At 42.9% G+C, this 14,258-nt stretch overlaps 1 protein-coding gene across 3 annotated transcripts; it reads left to right on the forward strand.

Annotated features, from left to right (window-relative positions):
- Positions 1-808: 808 nt before the first annotated feature.
- Positions 809-13,946, forward strand: LOC128514232 (cilia- and flagella-associated protein 44). 3 transcript variants are annotated; one of them, XM_053487989.1, is made up of 32 exons: positions 809-872; positions 2,397-2,473; positions 2,642-2,804; positions 2,916-3,018; positions 3,323-3,539; positions 3,623-3,737; positions 3,838-4,005; positions 4,090-4,245; positions 4,390-4,437; positions 4,579-4,678; positions 4,799-4,893; positions 5,032-5,229; positions 5,859-5,969; positions 6,059-6,208; positions 6,312-6,524; positions 7,362-7,504; positions 7,608-7,940; positions 8,542-8,704; positions 8,865-8,995; positions 9,100-9,305; positions 9,570-9,708; positions 9,883-10,060; positions 10,273-10,704; positions 10,781-10,984; positions 11,066-11,261; positions 11,337-11,450; positions 11,532-11,662; positions 12,037-12,153; positions 12,261-12,462; positions 12,545-12,705; positions 12,839-12,973; positions 13,111-13,946. In XM_053487989.1, exons 2-32 carry the CDS (start codon positions 2,448-2,450, stop codon positions 13,264-13,266), a joined length of 5,004 nt encoding a protein of 1,667 aa, XP_053343964.1. In that variant the 5' UTR covers positions 809-872; positions 2,397-2,447; the 3' UTR covers positions 13,267-13,946. The 3 variants fall into 3 exon arrangements, with proteins under 3 accessions (XP_053343964.1, XP_053343966.1, XP_053343965.1); XM_053487991.1 differs by having other exon boundaries at positions 9,573-9,708; XM_053487990.1 differs by lacking the exon at positions 809-872 and adding an exon at positions 1,750-1,808.
- The last annotated feature ends 312 nt before the right edge of the window (positions 13,947-14,258 follow it).

Here is a 14,258-nt window from a genome sequence, read left to right on the forward strand (position 1 = left end):
GACTTAAAAACGAGTGGTAATGAGATCATTCATGTCCCTGATGTGACAGGATGATTGTTATTTTGGAGGTATGCTGTGTGTCAATGTCATAAAGGTTACAGAAGTATTTAAACAAAGTATTATATACTAAGTGCGATATGAGCCAAAATATACAGAACTGAAACTCTAGGATGCGCATGTACAATTGTCAACACGGGATAGCTCCAGCCGCACATGTTCCCTATGCTGTATTATATAGTAAGTATTATAAACATAGTGAGTTCATAGTTTACAAAAGGGCTAAATGCTATGAGGTTATTAAATCGTGGCCACAACATAGTATCTTGTTTCCACGCCTTAACAAGTTATGGCCATGAAATTTTTCCCCCTCATGTGGTTAATTTTTCCCCTCAAGTGATTAAGTGGTTATTTCACCACAGGGGAAAACCGGAGTACCAACCAACCAAGCATGGGGATTGCCCGTAGTGTGTTGGCATCTGTATAAATCTGAATAAAACTAATAATGAGTTATACTGCTCCTAAAAGTTTATGATTTCATGATATTCTCCTTTCTGTTCCTTTTTCCCCACTAATTTTAAATCTGTATAGCTGGTATCGACACAGTTGGACTTCACTCACTCACTTATCATCTATACCGCTTTATCCCATATACAGAGTGACTGGAGGCTATCGCAGGAATGGATGAGGCGGGGTACATCCAGTACAGGTGCTTAACCATTGCAGCGCACACACGGTATAAACAATTGTTTTTGGACTGTGGGAGGAAACCGGATTACCCAGAGGAAACGCACCAACCGCGGGCGGGGAGAACATGCAAACTCCATCCACACAGACCCGAGGTGGGAATCGAACCCCGACCCTGCAGGTGCAAGGTGACAGTAAGAACCACTTAGGCACAGTGCTGACAGATTTACATCTAATTTGGATATATTGGAATTTTACAGCACTTTTACAGCAAGGCTTTGCAGATTAACCCAATAGTTAAGTGAGAGTTCAATATTTTCAAGATCCACAATACTGCAGAAACACATAAGTGTGCAACACGCGGTCCAGTCCAGTAGAGGGCGATGATGCCGCACATTGTAAGCTTTATCCGAGATAAAACTTTATGAGACGAAATTTTAACAAAAAGAATTAAAAAATAATAATAATTTATTATAATAAATAAAAATATATAAATGATAAATAAAATATATTATTATTAATAATAAATGTAAATAATAATTTAAATAACATTTAATAAAAATTAATAACTGTAGTAAATAAATAAAGTGGAATTATTAGTTAAAATTTCTTATCTAAAATGAAAAGCTTTTCACTTCCTGGATGTTTAAGCTAAAGCACAGGAAAAAGTTCAGATTAGCCTCGTAGCAACGACGATTAGAATAGAAGCGACCGCTTCACAGCCGAGCAGCTTCAGCTCTAACTCACATAAACTACATTTCCCAGAATGCAATCAAGCACGAGACACGCCGCGTTACGTTTGCCATGGCAACAGGCTCTAACAAAGTCAGACAGCTCAGAACTTAGCGTTAGCATTTCACAGTGTAAAGATGTAAATACTGCAGGAGTGTTTGTGTTTATTGGATGAGAAAGGGATGGAATGAATCCTTTTTCTTTTGCTCAGTAAAGTGAAGTTTAAGGCAGGTGTGTCAGTCATCAGCTCATCTGTTGAGTATTAAACTAAACCCAACCTTCATTTTTATGACATCACATCTGAGGATTTATTAATCAGGTTTTGGCATTTTTCATTCAGTGGAAGCATTACTAATCTGATATCTGGTTGTAAAGAGTCACTTGAGTTCAAGGTGAGTTAGTTTATAACGTCTAATAATGTGATAGAATATAATAGAAAGACTAGCTATTAGTAAAATGTTTTAGGTTTGTTTTTCTTTTCTTTTTTACTTTTTGCCAAGTTTCAAGTTATTCTTATAAATGTTTTTTGAAGCAGGCCAGCATTAGCTTATATATATTTATTATAGTCTCCAACATGAGGAAAATGCACTTACCTGAAATGAATAATTCCTTTATATTAACACTTCATAAAAAATATACAGTATATATTTTCATATAAAATCTTTTAATAATTCTTAAAAAAATAATGATCATCTATAATTTTTGTAGAAAAAAAATGTGTCATTTTAAAGCTTTCCCCACAAGATTTAAACAAGACATTTTCTTTTAATGTAAAGAAATCGTAAATTAAATAGCATTTATTTATTTATTTATTTATTGCAAGAAGTAAAAAATGAGCACAAATTTGCTGAACTCGCCCGGTTTCCTACTAACAAAATCACCACTGACTAAAAAAAGTCTTGTAAAAAAAAAAAAAAAAAACTTGTTTTAAAAGTATTACTCTTTGCTGAAGATTTTGTTGTATTCTTACATTTCTGCAGGTTTTGAATTCAGAACTGAAATTTTAGACATTTAGACACTCAGGATTAAACATGGAGCAGAACGTACTGCAATTCTCGTATCCTGCAATCAATCAGCAAATCTATCTATATACCTGTCTGTCTGTCTGTCTATCTATCTATCTATCTATCTATCTATCTATCTATCTATCTATCTATCCATCCATTCATCCATCCATCCATTGTACATACACAATTCTGAGAAACGATCCCTAACCACGCTCCAGACATTCGTTCGGCTATGACTGCAGACGACGAGGAAACCTGCAGCTGTTGGACGAGGACACGCTGGCCTTCATGGCTGGAAGCATGCTGGTCCTTTTGGACATAAACACCAAGCAGCAGCGGTATATCCCCAGCAGCAGTGGAGAAGGCATCGGAGCTATTATGGTAATCTCAGTTATTTGTAGATTATACATCAATGATTAAATATATTTTTTATTGTGTTGTGTTGTGTTTTTAAGTATTTTAAGCATTTTTGTTTTGTTTTTGTGTTTAAAGCCTCATCCCAGTAGGAAATATTTTGCTGTGGCAGAGAAGGGCAATCAGCCTGAGATAATAATTTATGAATATCCGTCACTACAGCTCTACCGTGCCCTCAAAGGTATTGTCTAATAGATCAAACTTTATTGTTTATTAAACTTCTTCAAAATGTCATCATTAGCATCATCATCATAACAAATTCTTCTACCTGCAAATCAGCTTTCTTAAGTTTTCTTCTTACAAAATCAATGTGATCGACTGGGCAATGATGCATAAAGATTCAATACAGCTTTGTTAATTATAAACAGATAAAATGCATAATGTACTTTTCCTGTTGTTTAATAAATAAACATCTAATTATAACAATTTAATGACAATCTAATTAGAACATTTTAGATTAAATGTAATGTAATTCTGTTGAACAGGAGGCACAATCAAGGCATACAGCTGTATAAACTTTAATCGAGAAGGCACACTGCTGGCGAGCGTCGGGGCTGGTCCTGATTACATGCTGACCGTGTGGGACTGGAGCAAGGAGCATGTGGTGCTTCGCTTTAAGGCCTTCTCTCAGGACGTCTACCGCGTTACCTTTTCTCCAGACAACCCGGGCCAACTCACCACCTCCGGCTCCGGACACATTAAGTCAGGGTCTATTCAATACTGCGGTTGTTCACGTGTACAATTTTCACACTTAAAGTCATCATACTGTTCTTGCTGGTTTGTAGGTTCTGGAAAATGGCTGACACCTTTACCTGTCTGAAGCTGCAAGGAATGCTGGGAAGATTTGGCAAGACCCCTCTGACTGATATAGAAGGTTATGTTGAGTTCCCTGATGGAAAGGTGTGTTTGATGACTTTATGCATATGCTTATATTAAACACACGCACACACATATAGCTCTTACAAGATACAACTTATTTTCTTGTTCCTCTCTCCATCAGGTGCTCTCTGGTTCCGAGTGGGGAAACATGCTAATTTGGGATGGGGGTCTGATCAAGGTTGAGATCGGACGGAAAGATAGACGCAACTGTCACGCGGGGCCTATAAAGCAGATCACTCTGACCTCGGAAGAAGAGCTGATAACCGTGGGCGCAGACGGAGCAGTCAGGGTGAGTGTATGCGAACATGAGGACATGCGAGCGGTGAGATTTACAGTAACGTCAATAACGCGGCGAGCGGTTTGTCTGTTGTAGTGTTGGGACTTTGAGTCCATCGATGCAGCAGACTGTATGGACGACAGCGGGCTGTTTGAGCTCGAACCCATAAACGAGTTGATCATAGGCCGCAACGTGAGCCTTTCCTCCATGGTCAGGAGCACCGTCCCAGACTCCACCGTCTGGTTTGCGCAGGTCTGTACACTGTAAACTTAAACTGAGCTCCAATAATCATGTGTCCAATAAGCATAGCAGTTAGGACAAAACACTGTAGATGTATTCGGAAGAGCATATTGACTCGAGATGTTTTTGCTGTATTATTAATGTCTGTGTTTTCAGGATTCTAACGGAGGAATCTGGAAACTCGACTTGTCGTTTTCGAACACTGTAAGTTTTGTGAATACGACAAGCTGATGTGTTACACATTTGGTTTTGTGTAACAAAGGAGCACAGTAATTTGGACACTCCTGCCCTAAAGTCTCTATATACTGTACATCTGTGTGTGTGTGTGTGTGTGTGTGTTTGCAGACACCACCGCCTGAATGTCTTTTCTCATTCCATGCTGGTGCGATTGAGGGAATGGATGTGTCAGGATTGAGTCACCTGATGGCCACCACTGGATTAGACGGTAAGACTGAAACTAAACTGGAGTACACTAATCAGTCTTCAATAAAAAAACGTGTATTTAGACGTTTGGTAAATACTGTTGGTCGGTTTTGTTACATACACACTTTCATGTTCGTGTCAGGTTCAGTAAGGGTTTTTGACTTCCTCTCCAACAAGGAGATCGCCGTCAGCCGTTACAGACAGGGAGGAAGCTCCCTCATCTGGTGCCCTCGAACGGTGTGGACACTAAATCACTTCACATGTCTGTTGATTTTATAGATGGGATAGAATTACAGTACACATGTACAATGTCCAGAAAAATGGCATCTATATGAACAGTATTTTTGGAATATCAAATCTCTCTTTCTCTCTCAGGTGTCTGGGGGTGAGGGTCTCCTGGTGGTGGGCTTCGAGGATGGTGTGGTGCGTCTGTTGGAGCTCTGTAGTCAGCGTGCACAGCTGGTCGCCAGGTCTACTCTCTCGAAGCTTCATCTCAAACAGGCCTTCAAACCCCATGATGCATCTGTGACGGCCATCGCCTACAAGCCCAGTGGACAGATCATGGCTACAGGGGTAAGGGCCGTGTGCGTGTGTGTCTGTCTAGTGTCTGCTTTTATTGATCGCCTTTCTCTCTCTCTTCTGTTTGTTCTCATAGTCTGTCTGTCTGTCTTGTCTTGTCTACACTTGTCTAGCGTCTGACTATCTGTCCATCTGTCTACTATTTGCTTTCATTCTGTTTGTCTGTCTCTCATTGTCTAAGTGTCTTTTCTGTCTGTTTATCTGTTTACTGCTTGCATTTATTCTCTGTCTGTCTGTCAACTGTCTGTTCTCGCTGTCTGTTTGTCTGTCTGGTTGTCTACTCTCATTGCATGTCTATCTTGTCTGTCTGCTGCCTTACTTTATAGTCTATCTGTCTGCTTCCACTGTCTGTCTATCTAATGTTTGCTTTTATTATCTGTCTGTCTGCTCACTGTCTGTCTGTCTGTCTGTCTGTCTCCTGCCGGCTCTCATCTATCTGTCTACTCTTTCTCTCTCACTGTATCTTGTGCCTTCCTCACTGTCTGTGTCTCACTGTTTTTCCTCTTACATTTTGTGTCTTTTTCCTACCCCGTGTCTCTCTGCCTCTCATGTGTGTCTTTCTCTTTTACTTTTTCTCATTCTTACTGTGATTAACTGTTTGTCTCACTCTTGTCTCTGGTCAGAGTGCGGATAGCAGGGTGTTCTTCTTCTCAGTGGGGGAGAGTTATGAACCGATCGGCTTTGTTAGAGTGCCGGCCGCAGTGCAAAGTCTGCAGTGGGCTCCTCAGTCGCAAGTGAGTGTGTATGAGTGAGTCCAGCACATGGAGATCATATGTTTTGCCCGGTTGCTGACAGTAACTTTGTGTGTGTGTGTGTGTTACAGGAGAGAAACGCTCTGTTAGTTACTTGTCAGACGGGTGTGGTGGAGATCGAGGCTCCTGACTCGCGTGGTGCTGCTGTAGGAAACACATTTCATCTGCAGAACATTCCCATCAGGCACTTCTTCTTCCACAGCATCAAATCACGCCTTCAGGTCGGCGGCAGGGCGGAGAGTTCAAGTACACACAACGCGCGTCGTGTATGTCTAATACATTTCTTACTGTGTGTGTTTTCTTTGTGTGTGTGTTGTGACGCAGAGGGACGCAGAGATATCCCGCAGGCAGGCCCTGAAGGAGCAGCTAGAGGCAGAAAGACAGAATGAGGAAGGAAGGAATCAGGGGCAAACGTCTGGAGAGGAAGAGGAGGAGGAGGAAGAGGAGGAGCTGCCACCGATCTTCATCCCCAGTCCCCCAAGTCCCCTTCACTGTGCCTTCTACTCCACTGAGCCTGGAGCGTTCTGGCTCTCTTTGGTACACACACACACACACACACACACACACACACACACACACACACACACATACACACACACACACATTCTCAAAATACACACACACTCAAAAAATACACACATTTGCAAAGTGCACTCACACAAACATTCACAAACTATACAGAATTCACGAGTGGTGAATTTTTTTTAACACCTTTACACATAAAAAAAATACACAAATTTAAACATATACACACATTAAAAAACAACATTAAAAACACTCAAAATGCACACATTCAAAAAAATACACGTGTTCACACATGTGTGCACACACACACACACACACAATTTTACAAACTATACAGTACACAGAATTCACAAAAACCTTAAACATATTTAAAAAATACACACACACATTCACGAAATGCACACACGCTCACAAAACAAACACACACACACACACACACATTTAAAAAATTAACATACATACATAATCAAAATACACCCTCAAAGAAATACACACGTTCACAAACTGCATGCACACACACACTCACAAACTATACAATACACAAAATTCATAATTTACTCTGAAAAAAAAATTCAATTTAATTTTAAAAAATACTCACAAAATACACAGAATTCACAAAATACTCTCTCTCTCACACACACACACACACAATGCACATACAGACTCTGACTTGTCTATCATTTTACTCTCACACGTCTTGTCTTTTTTGCTCTATTTTTGTTTCCCTTTTTCCTTTTCTTGTTTTTCCTTTTTTGTAATTATTTTGTGTCTTTCTGTTCTTTTTCTTTTCTCATTACCCCTTTAATGTTCTTTCTTTTTTTTGTTGCTTTCTCTCTCACACACACACAGGGAGGCTATGACTCAGGGTATCTGTATCACTGTAAGTTTTCGGAGCAGGAGTCTGTGGACGAGTCGGAGAGGACAGACGAGCCGTTCGCTCACGTCCCCGTCCAAGACGCAGATCACAACCCCATCTTCACTGTCTGCTTCTGGTACACAAATATACACACACACACACACACATACTGTATATATACACAATCACATGCAGTCAGTTAGTTTTCATGTCTTTGTGTCGCCCTCCGTCCGCCTCAGCGAGGCGAGGCAGATGCTGCTGTGTGGCATGCAGGACGGCAGTATCCGGGCGTACCCGCTGGAGTCCGGAGACCTGCAGCCTGCGAACATGAAGGTGTACCAGGTGCTCAGCGTCTTCGACGGACAGTACGGAACCGTCCGGCAGCTCCGGGTCAGCCATGACGGCCGCTTCGTGCTGTGCACCGCCGCAGACGGTAACATCTTCGCGTTCAGGCTGCTGGAGAAGGAAGTGACGGAGAAGCCTCGGAAGGAAGACGCCAAAGTGCCCTCACCCCGTCTGGGTCTGGACACGGTGTCTGTGCCTATGGATATAGATGACCCCGCTGCCTACAGGTGAGTGTGTGTGGAAATGATAACAGACAGGGACTCTGCCTTTATACTTCAAGTCTTTGCACCATTTTTTATAATCAACTCAAAATTATTGGCACCCCTAGACATTCCTCTTACTTTTCAAACGTTGAAGAAACTAAATACAAATAGTTGTTAATTCTTTAAGAAATACATTGGAATACATGTGAACTGAAATGAATGTATTTTCTGTATATATAAATATGTAAATTTTATATAAAATTTAAAACAAGTATGTTGTTGGTCTTTTGGCTGCTCCCGTCAAGAGATCGCTGCAGTGGACCATCCGATCTGCTCACACAACTTGCCCCCGGTTTTATGCCGGGCTTGGGATCGACACTGCATCTAGTGACGAGTATTTATTAAAAAAGGAATTTTAAATCTTCTGTATATAAAATGGTCTAAAACCCTGTTTTTAGGAACCTGTCAGTCTCTGTCTGAATGGGTTCCTCAAGGGGAGGTCTGGGTGCCAATACTTGATGCAAGGGCTTTCCAGAAAAACATGGATTACATTATTGGTTAGTTGATTGATAGAGAATCAGATTACAAAAAACATGATTGTGTGTGTGTGTGTGTGTGTGTGCAGCATAGAGACGGCTAAGCAGAAGTTGGAGTCAGACCGCTTGCAATGGGAGGCTAAATTAAGGAAGCAGGAGCGCCGGAATAAGCTCATCAAGTTGCGGCGGCGTTTCAACGCCCTGCTGCAGGAAAATCTGACCCTTCCAGAACGCATCCGCCTGCAGCGCTCGGTAACTAACACACACCTTGCTTCATTCCTGCATGTGTTCAGGTGCATTGACTTTTACGGTACCTTTACACGCTGCCACAGAGGAGGAAATGATGATTCGTTGAGATGATTCGCTCCAGTGCACCAGGCGTTGTTTCGCTGATTTTTGACGTCTGTTTCAGGAGCTCGAGTTGGATCGCTGTTTCAGTGAGGAGGTAACGAGATCTACAGCTAAGAATGTGGAAAAGGTGAAGCGAGAACTAGCCTGGGAGACGGAGAAGAACCGTATCGGCTTGCAGAAGCTCCACGACAGGTGCTGTCAAGAGTGTAAAGAGTGCATTATTTTATATATTTATTTAGCTATTTATGTTTAACTTGTTTTTATTGTATGTGTGTGTTTGTGTGCATGTCTTTCAGGTTTTTGGGCTCGGTGGTGTGTGACACAGTGACAGTGTCTGCCATCAAGAGTGATCATAAGGTATCCACCTACAAGTTGGTGGCGCTGGCCAGCAAACGCCACCAACCGAAGGAACAGGTAAAAGTCGAGCAACGGTTTGACCACGCCCCTCAGGATCGCTCCAGCACTAAGGAACAGAAAGAAACCCTCACTGATGGCATTAGCGGTAAGAGCACCGCAATTCAAATACGTGTGTGTTAGTCTGCGTGTGTGATGATCTGACTAAAGGGGAGTTACAGTGACCTTCCTGCCATTTAATTTTTTTATTAAAGTGCTGCCACTTTTAGTGCGTTAACACATGATGCCTTATACTTTTTATGCACTTAAGGTTGTAAATGTCTTCAGATTAGATCCTGTTATTAGTCCGCTAAAAGTATTCACGCCTGCAGATCACGATTGTGTAACGCGAGTAATCGATCTCCTCCATCAGCAGTGTTAAAGCGGCCGGTGCCACAGGGTACCGCGGGCAAACTGGCAGCCAGGCAGGCGGAGAAACTGCGCAAGGCAGCCGAGAAAGCGGAGCAGGCCCGCTCCAAAATCGAGCAGAACAAGAAAGAGTGGAAAGAATTGTAAGTCTAGACGGTTAAACTTGCTCTCACGTCGGCACCAAAACGTCCAAGGTGTAGAAAAGTTCTGGTGCCAATACTGACTGTTTAAAGTGAGAGGAAAACTCCAGCATTTTCTATTCTATCTCCTGCATTGTTGTAGTGATTTTTTTAATTTTTTTATAAATTGTTCCTCAGCTATGCTTCCAAACCCAGCAAGGACTACGAGGATCCTGAGGAGGTCCGTGCGATCCAGTTGGCCGAGGAGAACATGGGCGACTTCAAACTGAAGTCGGCGAAGGATTACACCGTGCCGGAGCACCTGAGGATAAACCTGGAGAAGAAGATGGCGCAAGTGGTCGAGCTCGAGGAGCAGGTCAGTGTGGATTACGTAGAAACGTTTCTGCAGGATTTAGCAGAATTTTCTTAGACTTTCATCGTCCTCTTACTTTTAGGAATTTTTATGAATATTGCCTCTGGTGTTTATTGGTCTTACACCAAGGCATTAACACCCTCTAGCTTTTGTGTGTGTGTGTGTGTGTGTGTGTGTGTGTGTGTGTGTGTGCATGAACGGTTCACCTGATTTAGATCCACCAGAGGAAAAACCAGATGAACATGCGTGTCCTGGCTCTGCGTGACTCGAAGGTGGCTCTAATCTCCCAGTTCAACTCCTTCATGGACCAGCTTCTGGCCGTACAGAAGCACCTCCCCGCGGAGAAGCACCTGACACCACCCACCCCGCCAACACTGACGCTCGAGGAAACGCCTGAGAAGGAGCTGGAGTACAGCCACACCACACTGGAGCGCTACAACGACACTCAGGCCACAACGGGCCACGACAGCGACGCCGACAAGCTCGAGGAGCCTCAAGAGGGGAAGCGACAGGACGGGGACAAGGACGCTGGACACGCAAAGGTGGTGCACGAACCCTCGAGTGAGAACCTCACCGAGCTGGAACAGGAGGTGATGGAGGTGGAGGAGATTCGCAACCTTTACCTGCAAGACAAGCTGATCAAACAGGTGTGTGTGTGTGTGTGGTACACATATATTCATCACAGAAGAAATGTTTTTAAGACTGTTCTCGTTTCTGGTACAGATGGAGGAGGCCGTGTGCGTGTTTGATGCAAAGCTCCGTCTCCTCCATCATGATAAGATCACGCTGGACGTGCAGATGAAGGTGGCTGACCTCCGATGCAACACGCTGTCTCAGGAGCTCCTGCTGCTCGAGGAGTTCGAAAAGAGAGAGATCACGCTACAGGAGAGGCTAAATGTCTGCGTGAAGGAGGAGAGAGAGCTCATGGTGCGTGTGTGTGTGTGTGTGTTTGTTACGAATGTCTTTTTGTGACTATCACTGATAGAGAGCTTTGTGTGTGTGGTTTAGTCGAAGCTGGAGGAGTGCAAAGATCAGTTAGAGATGAAGAACCGAGATATCGCGATCCTGAACGAGAGAGAGAAAGTGCTAGCATTTACGTTCGAGGCTTCGCTCGGAGAAAACAACAAGTTTGAAGATTTTCTCACCCGAGTCTTCAAGAAAAAGATTAAACGAGCCAAGAAAAAGGAAAAGCTTCACACTGATGGTGAGTGCTGCTTGTTTGTGTCTCTGTGTGTGTGCGCACAAGTTCATGGCTATTTCTGCTTATGTCGTCGTACAGAGGAACAAGAGGAGAGCGATGTCGAATCTGAAGAGCTGTCAGACTGGGACAGTGATGAGGATTATGAAGGCTCGGATGAAGCTGCTGCCTATGACCTTAGCGTCTGTCCTCCCAGTAAGCTGCGGAAAAAAAAATTGAATTAGATTTTTTTGTCCCCCCTGTAGATATTTTTTCTTGTTTGTGTTTCTTTATAAGATTGTGACCCGGAGCTTTTCGAGAGCACTTTGCGTTTGCGTGAGCAATGTCTGGATCTGGAGGAGCGACTGCAGGAGGAGAAGATGGAAGCAGACAGCCTGAAGAAGGAGCTTGATGCGCTCACTAAGAAAGTAAGAGGATGTCACTAACGTTCGGCTTATTTACAAGAAAACGTGGAACAAGCTCATCGTCTAACTGTAATGAGTGATGTGCTGACTTTTAACACAGTGAGCGTCCATGTTGATTTGACCCTCCCTGTTCCATTTAGGCAGAAGCCCGTATCTAGAGCGACTTACATTTTTTTCTCATCATACATCTGAGCAGTTAAGAGTTAAGGGCCTGGCTCAGGGGCCCAACAGGGACAACTTGGTGGTCATGGGATTTGAACCTGGGACCTTTTGAACACAGGGGAGCTTCCTCTGACCCCTTTTCCATGTAGGAATTTCTAGTTATGAGTTATACAGCGTCAATGTGTGTGTGTGTGTGTGTTTTGTTTTGAAATCAGGAGAAGATAGCGCAGAGCAATCTGAAAGCAGCAGAGGGCGACCTGGAGCTCTTGAACCGTGAAAAGCAGCAGAAACTCAATGAGCTCGATGTGGTCGTCCCACTACGGCTACACCAGGTGTGTGTGTGTGTGTGTGTGTGTTATGTTAAGTAACAGTATGCTATATAGTTCTGTCACCACATCCTAAACCTTCCTTCTTCTCTCCGTATCTCTCTCTCTCTCAGATTGAGTGTCTAAAGAACAAAAAGATGTCCTCTGACCTGAGCAGTGCGCTGGTGATAAACAAGGCGACTGTAAAACGACTACAAGAGCAAATTCACAAGCTGCAGCATGAGAATTGTGCTCAGAAGCAGCTCTACAAAGAAGCACGCCAACAACACGTACAGCTCCGAAGCGAACTCAAAAACATGATGGAGAAAAGTCAAGGTCCGTTTTTTTGTTCGTGCTGTTTGGAGAAATACGCTGGGGCTGTTGGATAACGTGTGTTGTGTGTGTGTATGTTGTGTAGAGTTGAAGGCAAAGTGTGAGCAGCTGATGTTGGATAGATTTGGAAAGCTGGTGGATCTGGGGGCTCTGCAGACTCTGAGCGGGAACCGGAAGCTGGAGGAGCTGAAGTACGAGAAGCAAGTGCAGGAGGCTCATCACTGGCACGAGCTCAGGATGTGGCAGGTATATACACAGACACACACACACACACACACAAAATACAAGAGAGACATGCCAATGTAGCTCTGTTCATCTTTGACTGGATACACATGTAAGATGGTGCTCAGATCTCTAAAAGCTTAAATGTGTGTATTAGACGAAAGTAGACGCTGCCGATAAGGAGCTGGCGATTGCGTGCAAAGAGAACACGGAACGTCTGCGCCAGCTCAAAGCCCTGATGAGCGAGAAGAAGCTGCTGGAAGACAAGCTCGATGACCTGCAGCGCAAAACGGTAAGTTGTATCTGGATAGTAGGATTTATTTCGTTATTTTTATTTTATCATCGGTAAATAATTCCTACCTGGTATGAGCATTTTAAGTTGAATTAAAAATCAGTGTGCTGATATATATGTGTCTGTGTGTGTATCAGATTTGTCCATTCCAGGATTCCCAGCAGGCCGAACAAGAAGACATCAGAAAGCTTCAGCATCATGTCCAGAGCCAGGCCGAGATGATTAAATCACTGAAGGAGGAGATCAGCAAACTGTCTCGCAAAGGCGGCAATATTCAACCCCCAAGTCAATAGAAACGCAGCACTGCAACACGCTCAATGGAGGTGATTTCCAAAAAATAAAAACTCTTTGCTGTGCAGGTGTGACCGTGTTGCTTTTATTTGTTTGAAACCCCGTTGTAGCAACTATGGGCGGCCCAATAGTGATTTGCACGAAAGGAGAGCAGTGTGCCGTGATTCGAATTTTGTGGTCTGACGGTGTACCTGGTGACCATAAACAGAAGTGTTTGGATATCTCCAAACAAAATGTGGAAAAATGTTTCTTAAAGAGAATCATTACAGGTGACGAGACACGGATTCATCACTACGAGCCTGAGAGCAAATGGCAGAGTATGGAACGGAAACATCCTCAATCGCAGACCAAAAATAAAAGTTAAAAAGTCGACCATCAGCTGGAAAATTTACCAGTGCTTACAGTTTTCTGGAATTCTCAGGGGCCAGAATTATTGGAACATTATCGGAAAAAAGGTTCAACAATCAACAGCGCTCGTGATAGTGAGACGACAAAGAACAATTACAAAAAATATAAAAAAGGAAAACAGAAAAAGAACATTTCACCATTCATGAGGACAGAACGGACCGTTCTACTCAACAGACGATGACACTACTCAATCAATGAGATTCAGGGTTCCTCTCAGGGTTTCTTCCTATTGTTATGTAATGCAACTGTAAAACAAAGACTGTACAGATTGTAAAAAGAGGAACAAATAAAACCTCTAAACGTAAACTGCATTGTGTTCATCAGCACTTTATTAGATAACTCCGACAGAGTCATACACTGCATTACACTAAAGTGGCCTATGGCTAGAAAACACCGCCTGAGTTCCTGCTTAGAAAGTTCAGCTTAGGACATCATGTTGACATGGACAGGAAATATCACTTTACTGCTTCGTATGATTTTTAAATCTAAAACACTGACCGTATAGATCGTGAAGAAATTGTATCATTTTTAAAATTATGCTTTTTAGCTACTGAGGAAAAAAATATATATGTTTTTTCAATATTGA

This window comes from Clarias gariepinus, chromosome 26, assembly GCF_024256425.1.
Source record: "Clarias gariepinus isolate MV-2021 ecotype Netherlands chromosome 26, CGAR_prim_01v2, whole genome shotgun sequence".
In the NCBI taxonomy this organism is placed as follows: domain Eukaryota; kingdom Metazoa; phylum Chordata; class Actinopteri; order Siluriformes; family Clariidae; genus Clarias; species Clarias gariepinus.